This window comes from Babylonia areolata, chromosome 6 (genome assembly GCF_041734735.1).
Source record: "Babylonia areolata isolate BAREFJ2019XMU chromosome 6, ASM4173473v1, whole genome shotgun sequence".
Classification (NCBI taxonomy): Eukaryota; Metazoa; Mollusca; class Gastropoda; order Neogastropoda; family Buccinidae; genus Babylonia; species Babylonia areolata.
Genome location: NC_134881.1, coordinates 38,633,410 through 38,654,971, shown reverse-complemented (window position 1 = coordinate 38,654,971; position 21,562 = coordinate 38,633,410). Strand labels below are relative to the sequence as shown.

Here is a 21,562-nt window from a genome sequence, read left to right as displayed (position 1 = left end):
AAATAACAATACAAGTGTGTAAGCACCGCATCCAGAATACAAAATATGCTTGCCATTATCTACATTATTAGTCATTACAGGCAAAAAAGAAAGTATAAAAAAAAAGTTCAGAATTTCAGAATTCATAAAGTAAACACTGAAGACTTTAATGGCTTGCTTCATATTATCTGCTTCTAAAAAATGATATAACTTTTTCACTATAGTAAATGTATGATCTAATAAAATAAACTTATATTTTTCAATTACATTTACCCTTGAAAGCTGTCTTAGAAAATAAAGTGAAGCCATATTCATCCTGTCCACATTGTATTATTCATATTTCAGTCAGGCATTACATCCTTCCCTGATCTGAAAGTAGCAAAGAACCAAGCAGTCAATATCCTAACTAGACGAAGGAAGATGCTTTCGGAAGAAATCACAGATTCTCTTCCATGAATCTTCCTGGGCGGCTGCGTGTTCCGGAAAACGGCCCCCCCAAACAAGGTCTGTGTTGAAATAGGGATTGAAGCAGGTGCGGCTTAGAGGAGTGTATGGGGTCTCCAGGAGATGGCCGGCGTGTGGGTAGTGGATCACTTCAATCAGGTGGCGCCGGTCCTCAGGGTACAGCTGCCGAAACTCGTCGCTTTTACTCGGATCTACTTGACCGTCGTCGCCGCACGCCAGGGTCAACACTTGTACGTCTTTCTCCCACAAAGGTATGATACAGTCATCAGACAGTATCCATACGTCCCTCAAGATGAGGCCCTCCTCTGTCCGTTTGCACTTGTTCATATCCCACAACATGTTTCGGTGAAAGCACTGGTCATGGTCTGGGTCCCCCATCTCAAGGATGCTGTGGTACCCCCGGTCATTGATCTTCACCAGAGCTCGGACCTGCGGACACTTGTAAGCCATCATCTGACTTAAGGCGGCCCCTCCAGACACCCCAGTGACTCCGATGCCTCCTGGCGCTACTGACTGGTGAGATCCAACCATCTCACGGCATTCTCAAAGTAATCAAAGGTTTGGTCATTGAAAGAATCGGGAATGCCCTCATAGTTGTAGATGGGCAATGCGTATGCAGCAAAGCCCTGGGCGGCCAAAAGAGCAGCTCTGACTTCCATCAGACCCCCAGCCAGTCCAAACATATCCAGCACACCGGGAAAGGGCCCTTCACCTGGCGGCAAGAAGAGCGTCGTTCTTACATATGTTCTTAAAAGCTCAATCTAATGATACAAAAACCCTGAGCATTTACAATGAAAAGCTCAATGACATATGCACACTAAAAAAACAAAACAAACAAACAAAAGCAAAACAAAAAAAACAAAATAAATAAATAAATAAATAAAATAACCTGCATGCACAAATCCTTATAAGAGTAGGACTCCTTCGGTCATGGCTGACCATGGATAGAGTATATCCGACCTAATGTCTAATTGGGCTGTCTGCTTGGACCAAGAAGCGTCGCCTGTGACTGTAGAGACCGATGCGAGAGAGACAGTCTCTGTTGCAGCGGTCACATGTGTAAGCTGATGCTGGTCTGTTGGCTGCCGTCCCTTTTCTGCGACCTCGCTTTTCTGCTGCAGCAGCTGACAGTTTGTCCTCACCAATCCGTAGCTGATTCTTGAGAGTGTTTCTCCATCTGTTGCGGACATCTGCAAGGTCCTCCCAGGACTCAGTGTTGATCTCAAGTGCCTTCATGTCACGTTTGCAAACGTATTTGTATCTCAGCTGTGGGCGGCCGATGCTTCTCTGCCCCGTGGCGAGCTCTCCATAAAGGATGTCTTTTGGGATGCGACCATCTTCCATGCGGCGAACGTGGCCCAGCCAACGCAGCCGACGCTGTCTCAGCATGGTATACATGGTCGGGAGGCCAGCGCGAGTCAGGACTTCGGTGTTTGTCACCTTGTCTTGCTAGGATCGAGATGCCGAGAATGCGCCGTAGGCTTCTCAGGTGGAAGGTATTGAGCCTTTTCTCCTGACGAGCATGTGTGGTCCACGTCTCACTGCCATACAGCAAGGTGATGAGGACACAGGCATTGTATACAGCCATCCTTGTCTTCGTAGTCAGCTTGGGATTTGTCCACACTCTTTGTGTGAGGCGGACTAGCGTTGTGGCTGCCTTCCCGATCCTCTTGTCGATCTCGGTGTCAAGGGAGAGGTTGTCGGTGATGGTGGACCCAAGGTAAGTGAATTGATGGATAGCTTGAAGCTCGTAGTCATCAATCGTGATGGCTGGCGGAGATGGCGTGTCTTGGCCTAGGACATTTGTCTTCTAGAGACTGATGGTCAGACCGAAATCTTTGCAGGCCGGGGAGAAGCGGTCCATTAGTGACTGCAAGTCACGCTGGGTGTGGGTTACAACTGCGGCATCGTCAGCAAAGAGCATGTTTCTGATGAGGGCTTCGCGGACTTTTGTCCTTGCTTTGAGGCGGGCGAGATTGAAGAGCCTGCCATCTGATCTGGTGCGCAGGTAGATCCCTTCTTGTGCTGTGCTGAACGCATGTCTCAGGAGAAGAGCAAAGAAGATTCCAAATAGGGTGGGGGAGAGGACACAGCCTTGTTTGACACCGCTGCGTACGTCGAAGGGCTTGGAGAGGTTACCATTAAACTGCACCGTCCCTTTCATGTTGGAGTGGAAGGACTCAATCAAGCTGTGTAGTTTTGGTGTGTGTGGGGGGGGGGGGGGGGGGGGGGCAGCCGATCTTTCGAAGAGCCCTGAAAATGCTGTCTCTGCTGACTAAGTCAAAGGCCTTGGTGAGGTCAATGAATGCGACATACAGGGGCATCCTCTGCTCTCTGCACTTCTCCTGGATTTGGCGAAGGGAGAAGATCATGTCTACCGTGGATCTCTCTGCTCGGAAACCGCACTGTGATTCCGGGTAAACGCGTTCGGCCAGTTTCTGCAGGCGAATTAGGAGGACCCGAGCGTAGACTTTGCCTACAATGCTGAGAAGCAAGATGCCTCTCTAGTTGCTGCAGTCGCTCCTTTCACTCTTGTTTTTGGAGAGGGTGATAATCTTGGCGTCCCTCATGTCCTGCGGTACAGCTCCCTCATTCCAGCACTGACAGAGGACTGTGTGCAGAGGATGCAGAAGAGTAGTCTTGCAGTGTTTAATGAGGTCTGGGGGAATTCCGTCACTGCCAGTTGCCTTGCCTGATGTCAGGCTGTTAATGGCCTTGCTGAGTTCGTCCTCAGTTGGCTCTGCGTCAAGTTCTTCCATGACCGGCATGCACTTGATGGCACCGAGGGCTGAGTTGGACAACATGTTTTCTGTGGAGTAGAGGTCGGAGTAGTGTTCTGCCCATCTCTCCATCTGCTGGCTAGGATCGTTGATTACTTCCCCAGTGGAGGATTTGAGGGGGGCAGTCTTGCTCTTTGTTAGTCCCAGTGCCTTCTTGATACCATCATACATCCCTCGGATGTTGCCTCTTTCAGCAGCATTCTGTATCTCTTCGCTGAGCTCTGTCCAGTACTCATTTGCACATCGCCTGGTGTTAAACTGAACCTTACTCCTGGCGGCCCTGAGGATTTGCAGGTTCTTCTCACTGGGTGACCGTTTGTACTCAGTGAGTGCAGCGCGCTTGGCCTCAATACTGGGAGTCATCTCTGATGATCTGGCCTCAAACCAGTCGTGGGATTTTGCGGTTTTCTTCCCAAAGGTGCCCATAACAATGCGGTGCATGGTGTCTCGTAGCGTTTCCGATCTTTCTGTGGCAGAGTCTCTGGGCTGCAATGCATCGAATTCTCTCTCAAAGGCCTCTGCGAACTGTTCTACAAGGTCTGGCTGAGACATCTTCCTGACGTCAATGCGAGAGTTCCCTTGTTTCTTTGAGCAGTGGAACTTCTTTGGTTGCAGTCTGATCTTGCAGCATACCAGAGAGTGGTCCGTGTCGCAGTCTGCGCTGTGGTAAGAGCGAGTGTGGAGAAGGTTTTTGATGGCAGCTCGTCTTACTAGGATCAGATCCAGTTGGTGCCAATGTTTTGAGCGCGGGTGCCTCCAGGAGACTTTGTGTTGGGGCTTCGTCTTGAAGAAGGAGTTGGCGATGCACAGTTCATGGCAGGTACAAAACTCAAGTAGTCGCTGTCCATTCTCATTCATTTTCCCCACTCCAAAGGAACCGAGACAGGAGGGCCACGAATCGTTGTCTGCACCCACTCTGGCATTGAAATCGCCCAGGAGAACAAGTTGTTCTGTCCTGGGGATGTTCCTTATGGTTGATGCGAGATTTTCGTAGAACTCATCCTTTGCGTCTGGAGAGGCGGACAGTGTTGGAGCATATGCGCTGACGAGAGTGGCATAGCCTTCGGAGGTGTTGAGGCGGAGAGTCAATAGTCGTTCTGAACCGCCGCTGCCTGGTTCGATCATGTTCAGCAGGCTGTTCCTGACTGCAAAGCCTACTCCATACTCTCTTGGGGCATCAGAGCTCTTTCTTTGCCAGAAGAAGGTGTAGTCCCTCTCCTTTAGTGTTCCTGAGTCAGCCAGCTGTGCTTCCTGCAGAGTGGCAATGTCCACATTTAGTCTCTTCAGCTCGCTGTTTATGACGGCCGTCTTTCTGGCGTCGCTGATGTCTTGCAGATCTTGGGAGAGCCCAGGCATCATTGTCCGGGTGTTCCAACAGGCCAGTTTCATTGTTGATCCGTTTCTTGAAGTTTTCTTTTTGCCTGGTGCGGAAATTAACGACCTACTTGTCATACACCCATAGAAGAAGGCAGGTCGTAGCGGGACAGCACCTAACTGGCTGGGGGCTGCCCAGCTTGGGCGGGCGGTAGCTGTCCAGTGGGACGCGAGGGTCCCTCCCACCGTCAGAAGCAACCCCTGGCGTTGGCTCTACGCCGGTTGAGCGCTAACTTATAACCGGTAACTGTTGCTTCGTGTTGTTCCGACGCTAGTTCTAGTAGCGAAGCTGGAGTGTCCTCTCCAGGTTTTAGGTGCAAGGTGCAAGGTGTGTGTGGATGGATGGACGGATATAAGCCTGGGCAATGTAATATGGAAGACAGGCTGTTGTCCATGCAGCTTGCCCCCCCTCTCCACCTCGTTGACAGATCCTTCGACACACAGTGAATACGAAATCACTGTCAGTATGCTGAGGGTCCTTTAACTCTCTCCATACGAACGGCGAAAGAGACGACGTTAACAGCGTTTCATCCCAGTTACCATCATCAAAATATTGCAAGCGGAAGGCTTGAAGAGGTGAATGTTGACAAAGAATACCACAATTCTGACGACGGAAGCTAAAAGTTTGGTCATTCAGACACCCACTGGACATCCGAGGGGTCTGTGTAGAGGAGAAGAGAGGACTGGCCGTACTGAGTGAGTTAACCTTCGACACCCAGTGAATATGGAATTACTGTCAGTATGCTGAGGGTCCTCTAACCTTCGACACCCAGTGAATATGGAATCACTGTCAGTATGCTGAGGGTCCTCTAACCTTCGACACCCAGTTAATATGGAATCACTGTCACTATGCTGAGGGTCCTTTAACCTTCGACACGGTGAATATGGAATCACTGTCACTATGCTGAGGGTCCTTTAACCTTCGACACGGTGAATATGAAATCACTGTCAGTATGCTGAGAGTCCTTTAACTCACTCAGTACGGCCAGTCCTCTCTTCTCCTCTACACAGTCCCCTCGGATGTCCAGTGGGTGTCTGAATGACCCAACCTTTAGCTTCCGTCGTCAGAATTGTGGTATTCTTTGTCAACATTACCCTCTTCAGTATAAGAGCCTTCCGCTTGCAACATCTTGATGATGGTAATTGGGGTGAAACGCTGTTAACGTCGTCTCTTTCGCCGTTCGTATGGAAAGAGTTAACCTTCGACACAGTGAATACGAAATCACTGTCACAATGCTAAGGGTCCTTTAACCTTCTTTTACGTCGTCTAAGCGTAAACATGGTGGGGTTATCCTTTCACACATTCTGTCTATCACTTCGTCAAGAAGAAGACTATCATCCAGACAACGTTACAAGTTTTCCTGGAGCTGGGGGCGGGTGAGGTGGGGCAGGTTGAACAGCTGAAGGGGTGGAGACCCTTCCCGTCCCACTGGAAGCGGATTTGTGACTCCCCGGGTATCTGTTCCAAAAAGTGGTGGGTATCTATTTTCCTGGTGGAAGGTGCTCGGTCACGGTGTCACCGGCGACAATAAACGTGCATGTCACTGATACTGTACCTTGCACTGTGAACGAGCAGGGAAACGAGGATCCGCCTCCACCCCCACACCCCACACTTTCTCAAAGTCTCCCCTCCCACACGCTCCCCTCTCTTCCCCACATACCCCTGTACACCAGCTCCCTTTATACCAGTTTCTTGGTGCAACAAGGCTTCTTGTGTTGGGTGGTGGGGGCGGGCGAGGGGGTGATATGAGGAGGGAGGCGGGGGGTCGTCGGGGGGTGCTAGCTTTACGATAGGTTCAGTTAGGCCCGTTTAATACGCGATGTTTTACATTCATGGAAAGAAAGCAGCGCACTGCTACAATAATATAGTGTCGTCGTTGCGCTTTTTTTTTTTTTTCTTCTGCTTCTTCTTTTTCTTCTAATCATCATGTTATCATCATCATTATTATTACTATCATCATCATCATTATCATTGTTATTACCATTACTATTATTATTATTATGATTATTTTGTAGTAGTAGTAGTATAACGATGAAAATGATGATGAGTAGTGGTAGTTTTAGTTCAGTTCCAGTTTCTCAAGGAGAAAATCCATATACACCACACCACATCTGATAGGCAGATGCCTGACAGCAGCATAACTCAACGCACTAGTTAGGCCTTGAGTGCATGCATAATTAATATATATATATATATATATATATATGTGTGTGTGTGTGTGTGTGTGTGTGTGTTACCTATCAGAGGTGGATTTCTTCGACAGAATGTTGCCACAGGTCAACAGAGGACAACACAGTGGTGTTTGAAATAAGAAAGACAAGAGAGGCAAGGCCTTCAAGACTCACTTGTGATACACTTAAAAAAAATCCAGGCTTTTTATGTATTGAGTATAATTTCAAAATGTAATGTTTAAGATGAGAAAGATCAGTTTAAAGCAAATTAAGTCCCCTAGCATTAATTACAGAGTAATTTCCCTTTTTTACTATCTGCACCAAAACGTTTGCAAAATAAATAAAACTTCCATGCTTAGCAAAAGAAGTTCCTGTTTGAACAAAAAAATGATAATAATGACTGCTCTTGTTGTTGGGTCAGAATATCAGATCAAAGTTTAGAGAATACAAAAAATATAAATATAACAGTAAATGCAGTTTGCATATAATTAGGCTTCATTTTTTATTTTTTTGTGCCCATCCCAAAGGTGCAATATTGTTTTAAACAAGATGACTGGAAAGAACTGAATTTTTCCTATTTTTATGCCTAATTTGGTGTCAACTGACAAAGTATTTGCAGAGAAAATGTCAATGTTAAAGTTTACCACGGACACACACACACACACACACACACACACACACACAGACAACCGAACACCGGGTTAAAACATAGACTCACTTTGTTTACACAAGTGAGTCAAAAATGCTTGAGCAAAAGTAAGCTCGGGTTTCTAGTAATCATCCGACTGATAAACGCAAAAGCGGAAGATGAACAGAATGTTCAATAAAGACAAAACAAAATAAAAAACAAACAACAAAAAAACAAACAAACAAACAACAAAAACAAGTGTAAATCAAAATACGCTATACTGATTTCTTCTTCTTCTTACCACCATCATCATCGTGATCATCGTCATCATCATTAATATCATTGTCATTCTTCTTCTTCTTATTATTATTATAATTAGTAGTAGAAGTAGTAGCAACAGCAGCAGCAGTAGTAGTAGTAGAAGCAACAGCAGTAATAGTAGTGGTAGTAGTAGTATTAACAACAGCAGCAGCAGTAGTAGTAGTAGTTAGACAGTTAGACTGTTAGACAGACTCCAACGAATTCACAATAACGCTGCCAGACTCATTTGCAGAGCTTCTAAATTTGACCATGTTCTCCTCTCCTTCAGTCTCTCCACTGGTTGCCTGTTTCTGATCGAATAGACTATAAGCTATCCACTCTGACCTTTTCTGCAGTCAACGGATCTGGCCCCAAGTATCTTTCTGAACTCCTCCATATCTATACCCCGTCTCGCCAGCTCTGTTCTTCCTCTGATACTCGACTTCTCAGGATACCTCACGTCAGAAGTAAGACCTATGGACACAGATCGTTTTCTTTTCAATCGCCGAAGACGTGGAACAAGCTCCCTGATAACCTCCGTCATTCTGATTCCCTCGCATCTTTTGAATCCCGTCTCAAAACTCACCTTTTCCCTCAGCAGTAAGATCAAGTGTGGCAGGTCCACTTCCTTTGCGTTAGCTGTGCTTGACTATGTGTGATGACATATGTATGTGTACAACATGCATGTATATGAATGTGTATTGTGTGTGCGTGTGTATGTGTAAGTTTGTGCCTGCCTATGTGTGCGTATGTGTTAGGGTAGCTGTTAGATACACATGTATGTTAAAATGTATGTATGCAGTGTGTGTGTGTGTGCGTGTGCGCGCGCGCGCGTGTGTGTGTAGTGTTAAAATGTATGTATGCAGTGTGTGTGTGTGTGCGTGCGTGCGCGCGCGCGCGCACGCGTGTGTGCATGTGTGTGTAGTCACATTTTGGTGTGTGTATGTAACATAGATGTAATGTTTTATGTTAACAAAGCGTTTTTGTAAAGCACCTAGAGCAGATTTCTGGATAGTGTGCTATATAAGTATCCATTATTATTATTATTACTAGTAGTAGTAGTAGTAGTAGTGGTATCATCCTGTTCATCATCGTGATCATAACTGCCACTGACACTGTCATAATAGATTGTGATATGTCGTGGATCTATACTGTGACTGTGTGATGAAGAAATGTTTTTTGTTGTTGTTAATCTGTTTATTTTGTTTTTGTTTTATTTTTTCCTCCACAATATAAACCGCTTCAATCAAGGTTTGAAACGCATTTTTTTCGGCTCTGAGTGAAAACATTGTCTTGTACAGTATTATCATCTTTTAAAAAAATCATTACTACTATTTTGTTCTTGTAGTTGTTGTTTAAAAGGGGGAGGGGGGAGGGCGGAGCCAGCTGTGGTGTTCGGGTGAACCAGTGGGCAAAGTTCAAAGGCGGTGGACATGAAACCCTATCTGAATGAACACGAGTCGGATAATAATTCCTCCCGCACTGACTGAAATAGCGGCACAGCAGACCTGGGTTCAGGCCCAAAACAAAAGCAGCCTCATCACCCAAACCACCTGCGCAACGCAACATCAAACACACCGCACCAACACGTACGCGCAGGTGAAGTCAGCAAACGGCCAATCAGAAGCAGCGACGCTGCCGAAGCCACGCGCACACGCATTCCGCGTTTCGCGTGGGCCTGGGGTCGCACACGCCACGCGCCACGCGCTCTTCAAAGAGACCGCACGGGGAAGGGACGCAGCCAGGTGGGGAGGGGTAGGGGTAAGGCACGCCGTGGTGGCGGTGCAGCCTCCCACATCAAAGGGAACCGGGGCGTGAGGAAGCGTCCCTCTCTCAGCCAGATCAAAGGGCGTGGAGAGCGGAGAGAGGGGAAGAGGTTAATCGGAACACCGGTCCCTGCTCCGCTAGCCAATGACAGAGGTCGACACAGGGCGCACACGTCATCACAACAAGGGTGGGGAGAGAGAGAGTGGGAAAATTAGGTTACGCTAACTACTCTACTACAAGCCATCTGTTATCAGTGGCGAGCTATGCCCAAATTAGCTTCCGCTTTACGACAGCCTTCTCTTGGCCCCATACCTCGCCAGTCTTTAGCTCGATTTGTGGAACAGGTAACAGCCCCGTACTTGTTCAGTGCTGACTGCCATAATAAGTATTCTCTCCGCCTCGCTCCATTTCCTACCGTGCGGGAGGAAGGCCGGAGTGAAGGCCGATTACAACAGTTCATTAACTAACCCCTGTTGGAGATGATGACGGTCCTGGTTTGGGTGAGGTGTGAGGTGGGGTGGGGGTAGGGGGGTAGTAGATAGCCAGAGGGGATGGGGGGAAGTAGAAACTTCAGAGGAAGAGTTGAAAGAGGTGTGATGGGAGAGGCGGAAATGTTATTACAATGATGACAGGACAAATGGTGATGTGGTTTTTGTATTGTAGTGTAGTGTATTGTAGTGTGTTGTGTTGAATTATACTGTAGTGTAGTGTAGTGTGTTAAAGTGCATAGTATAGTATTGTAAAGTATTGTATTGTATCTTTCACTGCACCCAGGCAATGGAACTCATTCGTCACATCAGATCAAAACAAACTTTGAAAAAAGCATTAAAGACTTGAACTATTTCAACAGTACAATGAACAATAAATACCGTTCTCTTCATGTGACACAGGCACACAGGTGTGTGTCTAGTTACACTGAGACCATTGTTTTTACCGTCATTATTCCTTTATTCATGTTGTTGGCTACTCAGAATTATATTTCAGTTCCTTCCGCTTTCCCTCTTGTGATTATGAGTAATGATCTGCATGTTGAATATTGTTTGTATATGCGCTATGTGACCGAGTGGGGATTGAATTATTACTTCATATGCTTATAGTATATTTTTTAGTTGGTTACTTTGGTCTGTGGTGTTTTATTTTACTCAGTAAAGTAGATTAATTGTATGTTTCGTGTACAATGTGTAGTTCATCAAAATTGTACTGTTCGTTTATTTATATTGATTCTCTGTGACGTTTTTAGCTTTTAGGTGGATTTATTAGGGATGTGTGTGTGTGTGTGTGTGTTTGTGTGTGTGTATGAGAGAGAGAGAGAGAGAGAGAGAGAGAGAGAGAGAGTTGAAACTTGAAACTTTAAATGTTTTATTGTCATTGCCTGCAAAGGTCTTTTGACAAGGGGGTAACATTTTTACATCAACAGATTACAATAATCTTTATGATGTAAATTTTAAACACTGCAGTCAAACAAAGACTGGTAACACTGACACCATAATTATATAATTACATTGTATCACTTCAAGAAAAATACTTAAAGAGAGAAAAAAAAGAAAAGAAAAAAAAAAGAAGAAGAAAATTCGACCATCCTCTCACATGTACTCCTTACTTTCATTCCAGAACATATCAGCATTCAGTCAACTATGGTTAACTACTCGTACCTTATAATACATTATTTTGCCCGTGGATAACAAGCCCTTGTCTTATTTTTTGCGCTTCTGCAATAAATTTTGCAGTCGATCTAATTATAATTTCATCCTCAGATGATAAAACAGAAACAATGTTGTGCATTTCGGCTATACCTACTTAAAAAAATTTACATTTCTTTCTCAACTCATCATAAGCTTTACACTCAAACGAAAAGTGTTTATCATCTTCAGTTTGTGAGCCACATGATGGGCATGGTAACCCTACGGAAGTCCCAGGTTCAAACCATTTCTTATTTGCGTTGAAACCAAGTGTCCTCAATCGAAATCTTGCATATCTTATTCTGTGCCATTTATCTGTAATGATACTTAGAAAATTTTCAGGTTGAAATACGTTTTTAAATGAGAAAAACCAACTATATTTTTCTTTTGTTTCCATATCGGAGTGCCAGTTTTGTTGAAAAGAACAAATAAGTCTATCTTTAAATTCTGATATAAATTGCTGCTCGTTTCCTACTCCCTGTGATAACCATACAATTCCAAAACCAGAGAGAGAGAGAGAGAGATGTACGTTTTCTGTGCAGTGAATGATAATGGGTGTGAATCGTTTTACCTCATTATTATTATTATTATTGAAATGTTCCATATCTGTTTCTACTGTATACATGTAAAGCGTGGTGAGCTTGCTTTTGAAAGTGGGGAACCGCGCTATATAAGCCTCCAAATTATTATTATTATTATTATTATTATTATTGCAACACATTGTACTGTATGCAGTGGGGAAGGTGGCGGAATGGTTAAGACGTTCATCTGCCTATACAGTGTCCATAAGGATGTGTGTTTGAATTCCCGCTCTCGCCCTTTCTCCCAAGTTTGACTGGAAAATCAAACTGAACATCTAGTCATTCAGATGAGACGATAAACAAAGGTCCCGTGTGAAGTACGCACTTGGCGCACTTTAAAAGAACCCACGGTAACGAAAGTGTTGTCCCCTGGCAACATTCTGTAGAAAACATCCACTCCGAGCTTATACGTAGGTAGATATATGATGTAGGCTAGGCATACACACAAGGCCTGACAAAGCGAGTTGGGTTATGCTGCTGGTCAGGCGTCTGCCTTGCAGATGTGGTGTCGCGTACATGGATTTGTCTGAACGCAGTGATGTCTCCTTGAGAAACTGAGACTGAAATTGTGTTTAGTGTTGTGAAGTGCATTGTACTGTATTGTGGTGTGTTGAAGTGCATAATTTTGTGTTGTAAGGTATTGTATGGTGTTGTATTACACCGCATTGTATTGTTTTGTAGTGCAAAGTAGGCCTATAAAATTGTGAAATATTGTATTGTATTGTATTGTGTTGCGCATTGTATTGTATTGTATTGTCTGCGTTGTGTGTACGTATTTCCTGTCAATGCGGATTTCTCTGCTGAATGTTGAAACAAGTAACTGCCTTGTTGTTGGATTACAGATGTCATGTCAATCAATCACTCGATCAATCACCCAATCACTCACTCACTCACTCAATCAATCAATCAGATCACATTAATGTCCTCATGAAAAAATACATCACGGAAATTTGACTTGTGGGCAACAAGATAGCATGAAGTTGTACAACAGTAAAAAAAAAAAAAAAGGCATCTATATACATAAACTACAGTATATTCAAAACGTTCAAGAGAACACGAAGTGTAAAGCCACTCAGTACACTTCTTTCTCTTTCTATACACAATTATAAACACTCCAACCTCTTCCTCCCCCACCCTCAACCGCCCCACACCCTCTGTGCGTTTCTTTCAACCCCTCTCCTCCCCCCCCCCCCCCTCCACCCCCCATCCACGGGTTCCTCCAGTCTCCACCCACCCCTCGCAACTTCCACCCGTACCCCGCCCACACACATGTACAGCACGGTGTTCAAGTTGACAAGTTCAACTCCATCAATATTGCACCCAGTCAATGTAGGCAGCCACACACCGCCGTACACACACACACACACACACACACACACTGCACGTGCACGTGTCTGGGAAACAGCTTTAAACAAGGCCTGCTGGGCCTGAAGTTGGCCAGGTCTATGCGGGTGACGTTCAACTTGTCACATCTTGCAGCTCGTCACGCCTTTCCATTCCCTTTGCATGTTTTTTCTCCGGGCGCGGGCGCGTGTGCCGTGTGTGTGTGTGTGTGTGTGTGTGTGACTTCCTTTTAACTTGTTCGTCTTTTCACCACTTCGTGATATTTTTTTTAGTGATATTACGCGTGTGTTTCTTCTTCCTCTTCTCATTATTATTATTAATATCATTATTTTTATTGTTATTATTATTATTATCATACAATGTATGTTAAAATATATATCAAGATTGTTATCAAAATGGCGATTATTTCAAACAATAGAATCAACAGCATCAGAAACAACAGCTGCCATCATCATCATCATCATCATCATCATCGTCGTCGTCGTCGTCGTCGTCATCATCATTTCAAGCAAACAAGAAATCCAAAGCGCGACAACAGCAGCAGAAGCAACAGCTGCCGTCCACCGTCACAACCCTGGCGCCAACATGAACAGCAGCAGTCACAGCACAGACACATCATGTTGCCAGCCTTTCTGCCGCACTGCGCCTGCTTGTTCACAGTGAGGCCTGCATCATGTCGCCCACAGCTCTGTGACTGATTAGCCACAATCACTGCTATGGGTGAGTGGTGTTTATAGCTGATTAGCCACAGTCACTGCTATGGGTGAGTGGTGTTTATAGCTGATTAGCCACGGTCACTGCTATGGGTGAGTGGTGTTTATAGCTGATTAGCCACAATCACTGCTATGGGTGAGTGGTATTTATAGCTGATTAGCCACGGTCACTGCTATGGGTGAGTGGTGTTTATAGCTGATTAGCCACAATCACTGCTATGGGTGAGAGGTGTTTATAGCTGATTAGCCACAGTCACTGCTATGGGTGAGAGGTGTTTATAGCTGATTAGCCACGGTCACTGCTATGGGTGAGTGGTGTTTATAGCTGATTAGCCACGGTCACTGCTATGGGTGAGAGGTGTTTATAGCTGATTAGCCACAGTCACTGCTATGGGTGAGTGGTGTTTATAGCTGATTAGCCACAATCACTGCTATGGGTGAGTGGTATTTATAGCTGATTAGCCACAATCACTGCTATGGGTGAGCGGTGTTTATAGCTGATTAGCCACGGTCACTGCTATGGGTGAGTGGTGAGTAGTGCAACATATGAGTTTTGCGACGACTGATCAGTGCTTTGAATGACTTCAAGTTATAGCTGACAAACCGAAGCGCAACAAATTTCACAATGGCTCATTGGTGACTTGTATTTATGGCTGACGAAAGTGGGTGCAGCACATTTTACGATGGCTGTGAACGACCTCTAGTTATGACAGACAAAACTGAGCGCAGTGGATTTTACGGTGGTGCTGTGGGTGACTTCTGATCATGACTGACAAAAATTAGCGCAACACAATTTACGATGGCTAATCGCTGCTGTGGGGGAACCTGTTTTCATGGCTGACGAAAATGGAATCAAGACACGGGGGAGTGTCGACAGCATCCCGATGAAAATGAACACGAAACATCTTAAAAGAAATGGTTTTATTTTTTTCTGTAACTCGCTCTTGATCCGTTCCCTGTGGTTTAAACAACTTTTTTGTTCGTAAAAACTATGCCAGTACAACACGGTATATGATAAATGTGACAAGAAGCAAAACTCATGATAAATATGCTTTAAACATGTAAATTACATGTTATTGGCAATGACAAAAAATAAATCAGAAAGTAAAATAAGACAATTTCATTATTAACCTGTAGCACACACAGGCACACACACACTGCGTGCACGCAGAGGATGGCTGAGAGTTTGCAACGTCGAAACGGAGTTTGTTTTATATTTTTAATTAAAGATATCAGTGACGACAGTGTTGTGTGTGTTGTCACTCATACCGCCAGTCTGTTGAACACGTGGTGATAGCAGTCGTTGACAACAAAGGCCCAATTTATCATTTTCTTTCATGGTCAGTCTGGGGCTGCCATCTTCATCGGTTTGACAGTTATGAATCTGATCTGCAGGCAAAATAAATGGGAGTGTTATTACAAATAATTATGATTGAAATCAAAACAATGCAAAATGATATGATAAACAAATTTATTACTGAATTTGTGTTGTGATGTATCTGAAATAGAATACTGTTTTTAACCAGATGGTCAGCCTTTTCACCTGGTTTCCACAGCAGCAGGAAGAATCCCTGGGAAGTGTACATGTATCGGCCTGTCCGTCCGTCTGTCTGTCATCGAAGAACATGTTGGCCGATATTTCTGAACGGCGGTTCCATTTTCTGTTTCAGTTTCAAGGACGCTTCATAGCGTGCGGGCTTATCCATTTTCACTCCATCACATCTCCAAATCTACAAATTAAGATAAAAAGGAATCTGATGCATGACCCCAGCATTGAACTAACGGGCTGGTCAGGCCTTGAGAGCCTACTATACCACTTTCTATAACTACCGATGTGTATAATGTGGGCTGTATTATAGTGAAAAACATAAACACGTTGTATAACTATCCATGTGTATAATGTGGGAGAACCAAGGCACACTCAACATTAAGCGACTAAAATATTCTGTCATGAATAAAGTACAGGATAAATATGTTCAATATCGGAACAGCAGAAAGAACGGGACCATTTCAAGGCTCTCCTATTATTGCAAAATTGCAAACACTTATACATTACAACCTTACCTGATCAGCTGCAAAAAATACTAAACACAGAGGAGCACTATGTCGATTGCGAATAAGTGCACATGAACTTGAAATCGAGTGTGGACGTCACTACAACTTAACTAGGAAAGACCGGCTATGTAAATCATGTGGAGTTATAGAGGATGAACTGCATTTTCTGGACAAGTGTAGTGTGTACTCTGACTTGAGATCTCGCCTACTTGTGACAGTTAATTCCCAGTCTTCGAATCATTGGCCAGATGGCACTGGCAACACAATAATGCAAAGGCCGAGTTCTCTGTTGCCATAAAATTATTTCCAACCAGAACTGGCAAAATACATATATGAATGCTTTGAAGTTCGCAGTCCATAACTATGTCTTATGGAATATCCTGCTTGTGCTCACAACTTATTGCTTTTACTTTTTGTTTGCTTGTTGTGTTTAGTTTATAGTGTGTGCGTAGGTGCGCGTACGCGTATATCTATCTATCTATCTATCTATATACACACACACATATATACACATACACGTATATGTATGTGCACATATATAAAACTCTCTCTCTCTCTCTCTCTCTCTCTGTGTGTGTGTGTGTGTGTGTGTGTGTGTGTGTGTGTGTGTAAGATTACAGTTCATAAGAGAGAGAGAAGGGACAGAGAAATGTGATATGAACAAGATGCACCTCAGACACGAGAGAATGACAGAAAGATGCGTGTTTGCGCGCGCGCGTGCTTGTGCGCATGCGTGATTGTATGTGTGCGTAGATGCGCGTTCGCGTATATCTATCTATCTATCTATACACACACACACACACATATACACATACACGTATATGTATGTGCACATATATAAAACTCTGTGTGTGTGTGTGTGTGTGTGTGTGTGTGTGTGTGTGTGTGTGTGTGTGCTCTCAGTTCTGGCGCGCGTTCGTGTCGGTTACGAACTTAGTAACGCTCAAGCTGCGTCTACCGTGAGTCATGTCAGAGCTGTGTGTGTGGAGTACGTGCACGTGTGTTGATCGTAAAAAGTCCGCGGAAGTAAAAACAAACGCAACGCCATCTTCGTCGCGCAACCACCTCAAGTTCACCCTGGGATGGAAGCCCCAACACCTCATTTGCATTTCAATGATGTTTATTGGACCGGCGAGGACACAGCCGCACGTGCATGAGCCGCTCCACCAATGAAAGCGGGCTTGGCAAGTCACGTGATCCTTTCTTCCCACAGTGGAGTCAGGAAACAAAAACAGCGCTGCACATGGTGGCAGCGTGGCATAGGCACATGAAAAAAGATGATTTTTTTTTTTCAGTTCGTTCAGAGTGAGGGTGTGAAGTTGTGTGTGTGTGTGTGTGTGTGTGTGTGTGTGTGTGTTGGTGGGATACTGTCTTTCTCTCTCTCTCTCTCGTTCGCTCGCTTGCTCGCCGCGTCCCTCTGTCCTCTCATGAAATAAAGATAATCATCAAATAAAGATACTCCTTTTCTCAGTGACTACAAAGTGCTAGATTCTGAACCAAAAATGTAGAAAGACGAAAAAACAGGAGAATAGTTTAGTGAAATAGAAATCCTATCCATAACAAATGCGCGGATTGTAGTGAAAGGAAGTGCATTTCAAAACACAGGATCAGCATGTGTTGGTTTGTTTTCCTTTTTTTCTTCTTCTTTTTCTTTTTTTTTTCAGCTACAGACTGGATGGCATCAGACAGATACCGGTTTTTAGTCAGTACTATCTCGAAGTGAGTGGCACTGAACAACTTTTAAACACACTGGTTTTAAGTCGGTACTTTATCATTTCTCAGTTTCCTTGACCAAAAATATAACTGAAATGCAGTTATTTCAACATTGTTTGCACATTTGTTATTTACAGGTGTGCAATTACACAAAAATGATATGCAAATAATCAAGTATATACATTAATAAACGAATAGATAATACATAAATACAAAAATAGATAATTGTGAATGTATTGGTGTAATTCCGTTTCAAAAGTCTTTTATTACTGATAACTGTTTGTATATCTGATTTTGGCTTTCTGAAGTGGCATGTGTATGCTAAAATTCCATTGTTTGTATTTTGTATTTGTTTGTATTTGTATTTCTTTTTATCACAACAGATTTCTCTGTGTGAAATTCGGGCTGCTATCCCCAGGGAGAGCGCGTCGCAACACTACAGCGCCACCCATTTTTTTGTATTTTTTCCTGCGTGAAGTTTTATTTGTTTTTCCTATCGAAGTGGGTTTTTCTACAGAATTTTGCCAGGAACAACCCTTTTGTTGCCGTGGGTTCTTTTACGTGCGCTAAGCGTCTCATCCGAATGACTAACGTCCTGACCACCACTCAAGGTCTAGTGGAGGGGGAGAAGATATCGGCGGCTGAGCCATGATTCGAACCAGCGCGCTCAGATTTTCTCGCTTCCTAGGCGGACACGTTACCTCTAGGCCATTACTTCACTTATTGCTTTGAAATGCTTTGTATTGCATTGTGTTGCATTGTATCATATTGCATTGCATTATAAGCTGATAGTTGTTTTTGTTGAACATATTTGTCTGTGTGAAATAAATAAAACAAAAGAAGAAAGCCACAGGACAAAAAAAACAACAAAAAACAAAAACAAAACAAAACAACCCCCCCCCCCCCCCCCCCCCACACACACACACACAAAGGAAAAAAGAAAAAAGATTGGTATCATCAACAAGCTGTCGTAAAAAATTCTACAATCCACAGTATGTACGGCAGGACCCAACAAAATTCCTTCAGATTTTGATTTTTGATCGTTTTATTGTTGACTTATTTGTTTGGTTTACTTGTTTTACTATTTTATTGCACTTCTTGCATTTTCTATGTTTTCCAGCGCGTGGGGCAGGCTGATGTATATTTTTTCTCAAGCAGATTTGGTGAAGGTATTCTGATGGATCAGTCGCCAAGCTTTGAGACCTCACTGATTGAAACTGAAACTGTGTTGTCGTGTCGAAGAAGAAGAAGAAGAAGAAGAAGAAGAAGAAGAAGAAAAAGAAAGAAATGAAAATAACAAAAAATTGACAAAACAATACAAAATCGAAATCAAAACAGAACTGAAATTGATTAAATCAATCGATTAATCAATCATCCAATCGATCAGTGAAAATAAGATAAAATGTATGTATGATAGTCTTGATCGACTGAGACTACCAAGACAGCATAGGCGGCAGCTGCTGTCCCGACTATCTTAGCTAGAACTGATTTGGTAATTGTGGAGAGCGTCTTGCCCATGTTACATCCCCACTCTATCTGAGCTAGAATTTGGTAATTGTGGAGAGCGTCTTGTCCATGTTATATCCCCACTCTCTCGGTCAACAGGGTTTTAGAGCAATCGGCGTTGGAATGGTTTCCGAAGGCCAACTAGCCCCCAAGGCTGCAGCATTAAGAACAACTGAAGTGCAATCTTGCCACCAGTCATAGTCCTGCACAGACATAGCCGTAAATGACTTCCCTCTGCAGTGGAGAAACCATTAATCATACAGCTCTCACTCTGCTGTTGGCCCATCTGTAAGCTTATGTTCATCTCTGATGTAAGCGGAGCGCTGAGCCGGATGATAAAATACAATCGAAATGAAAGCTACAACGAAGATTTTCTCATTTTCAAGCCCCTATGACCGAGTGTTTTGGAATGGAGTGACGCTTTCCCGACCGTCACCTCGCCCCACCCACCCCCTCCACCCTCCTCCCACTTTTGCACGTGGTGGTGGTGGTGGTGGCGTAGGTGGTGGTGGTAAGCAAAGTAGTAAATTCCCCCATCCTCACTCTCAACTCCCCCCCCCCTCCATGCCCCCTCAATCCCCCCCCCCCCCCCCCCCCCCCAACAACCCCCCTCCGCTCCCTCACCCCAATCTCCCATCAGATACCTTTTTTTCAGTCGTGGTTGAGCAGGGCGCAGGGGTTGGGGCTTTTGGTGGGGTTTCGCGACAGGGGGGGGGGGGGGGGGGAGGTGGCAGAGTGAACTGAGGTGGATGAGGGGGGTGAGGGGGGGGGGGGGAGTGTGGGGGGGCGTACGCTTCGGGTTCTCGGATTTCTCACGTGCACTGGATGTTCCCGCCCAAAACGGCGGGGAAGAGAGAGAGAGAGAGAGAGAGAGAGAGCGAGCTGTTGCTAGGTTTTCTTCTTTGTTTTTGTTTTTAATGGGCGTCGTACATGAGACAGAGAGAGAGAGAGAGCCGAGAGAGAGAGAGCGCGCTGTTGCTATGCCTTTTTGTATTTGTTTTTAATAGGCGTGATTAAGAGAGAGACTGATATATATATATATATCATTCTATTTTCTAATGTGTATTTCTTTTTGAACTGATGGGTGTCGTGATTAAAACCTGAACGAAAACAAACAAAAATTTCCTTTAAATGACCTCTCTCTCCCCTCACCTTACCTCTTTCACCATCATCATTATAATCCATTTGCTTTCTTTAATTGATTTTTTTTCTCTCCCCTTTTCTTTTCCTTTTCCTCCCTTTATTTTACTTCTATTTTTAGAATAAGGGCCGGTAATATCACGCCCCTTGTAGCGTATAACGACACAGCTGCCGCCACAGTCACCACTACCGGCGCTGTTGCAACTGCTTTTGTTGTTGCTGCTGCTGCTGCTGCTGCTGCTGTTTTATGATGATGATGAAAATGATGACACTGATGATGACCACAAAAACGATGATGAAGAATAATGGTGATAATCCTCATGTGCTTTCATCACAAACTATAAAATGGAATCAATTAAAAAGGAAAAGCAACAGAAATATATTACTTACATATTATAATGACAAAAAAGAAAGAGGAGGCGGGATGGGTGTGCACGTGAAGCGGGAAGATTAAATTATCATTAAGCTTGTGTGTGTGTGTGTGTGTGTGTGTGTGTGTGTGTGCCGTGCGCGTGCGTGCGTGCGTGTGTGTGTGTGTGTGCCGTGCGCGTGCGTGCGTGCGTGTGTGTGTGTGTGCGTGTGTGTGCGTGTGTGTGTGTGTGTGTGTGCGTGTGTGTGTGTGTGTGTAAGTCTACAGCCTTGCGGTGTATTGTCTTATTTTCACTGGTTCATTAATTGTCTGTTCAATACTATGTGATTTGGGCACCGTGTGTTGTCTGATATGCGCCGTTCCAACATTGTGCAGATCTTTATTTATTTACTTATTTTTTTATTTTTTTATTTTCCTGGTTAACCTCAGTCGTCCACTTACTGCTGTATTACACCAACAATAGATGGTGATATACTGGATATGATAATAATAATAATAACGTCATTTATAAGACAACAGCATTAGTGGAAGATGATTAACAAATACTACAGTTATAGATCTTTCACTCACCTGCAACTTTCTCAGAGGGAAACATTTTTTCATTTACTTACACATCTGGAACTGAAAAAAAGGGATTTTTTCATTGTGCATAGCCATCCAAATAAATTTGCTGCTATCTTCGCATAAGTTTAACGACCGCCTTTAAGCTATTCTGAAGTGGTGAATCAAGGTTACAGAAATGTGTTGGAAGTTGTAGATATTGCATAATTCAACACGTTCTTATTCAATGGTAAAAAAAAAAAAAAAAAAAAAGAAAAAAAGAGAGAGTTAATTCTTATTTCTCTGTTCATGGGTCGAGTTTGGGCAGTCTTGTGACACACGAGTGTTTCTGTGACATTATAATCATTGCACGAATGTTTTTGGAACCTACAGTTTGGAACAGTAAAGAACGGTTCAGAGAGGAGATCGAGGACCCGAGTTTAAATGCCGTCAGCA

The 21,562-nt window shown here is 44.0% G+C and overlaps 1 protein-coding gene across 1 annotated transcript in view; it reads right to left on the bottom strand.

The window, feature by feature from the left end:
* Positions 1–305: 305 nt before the first annotated feature.
* The window catches only part of LOC143283514 (bile acid-CoA:amino acid N-acyltransferase-like), a 37,544-nt gene continuing 16,287 nt past the window's right edge, over positions 306–21,562 (bottom strand). Inside the window, 3 exon segments of the mRNA XM_076589758.1 lie at positions 306–968; positions 971–1,205; positions 9,355–9,487. Of these exon segments, the coding sequence (XP_076445873.1) occupies positions 382–968; positions 971–1,205; positions 9,355–9,487 (955 nt within the window). The 3' untranslated portion in view covers positions 306–381.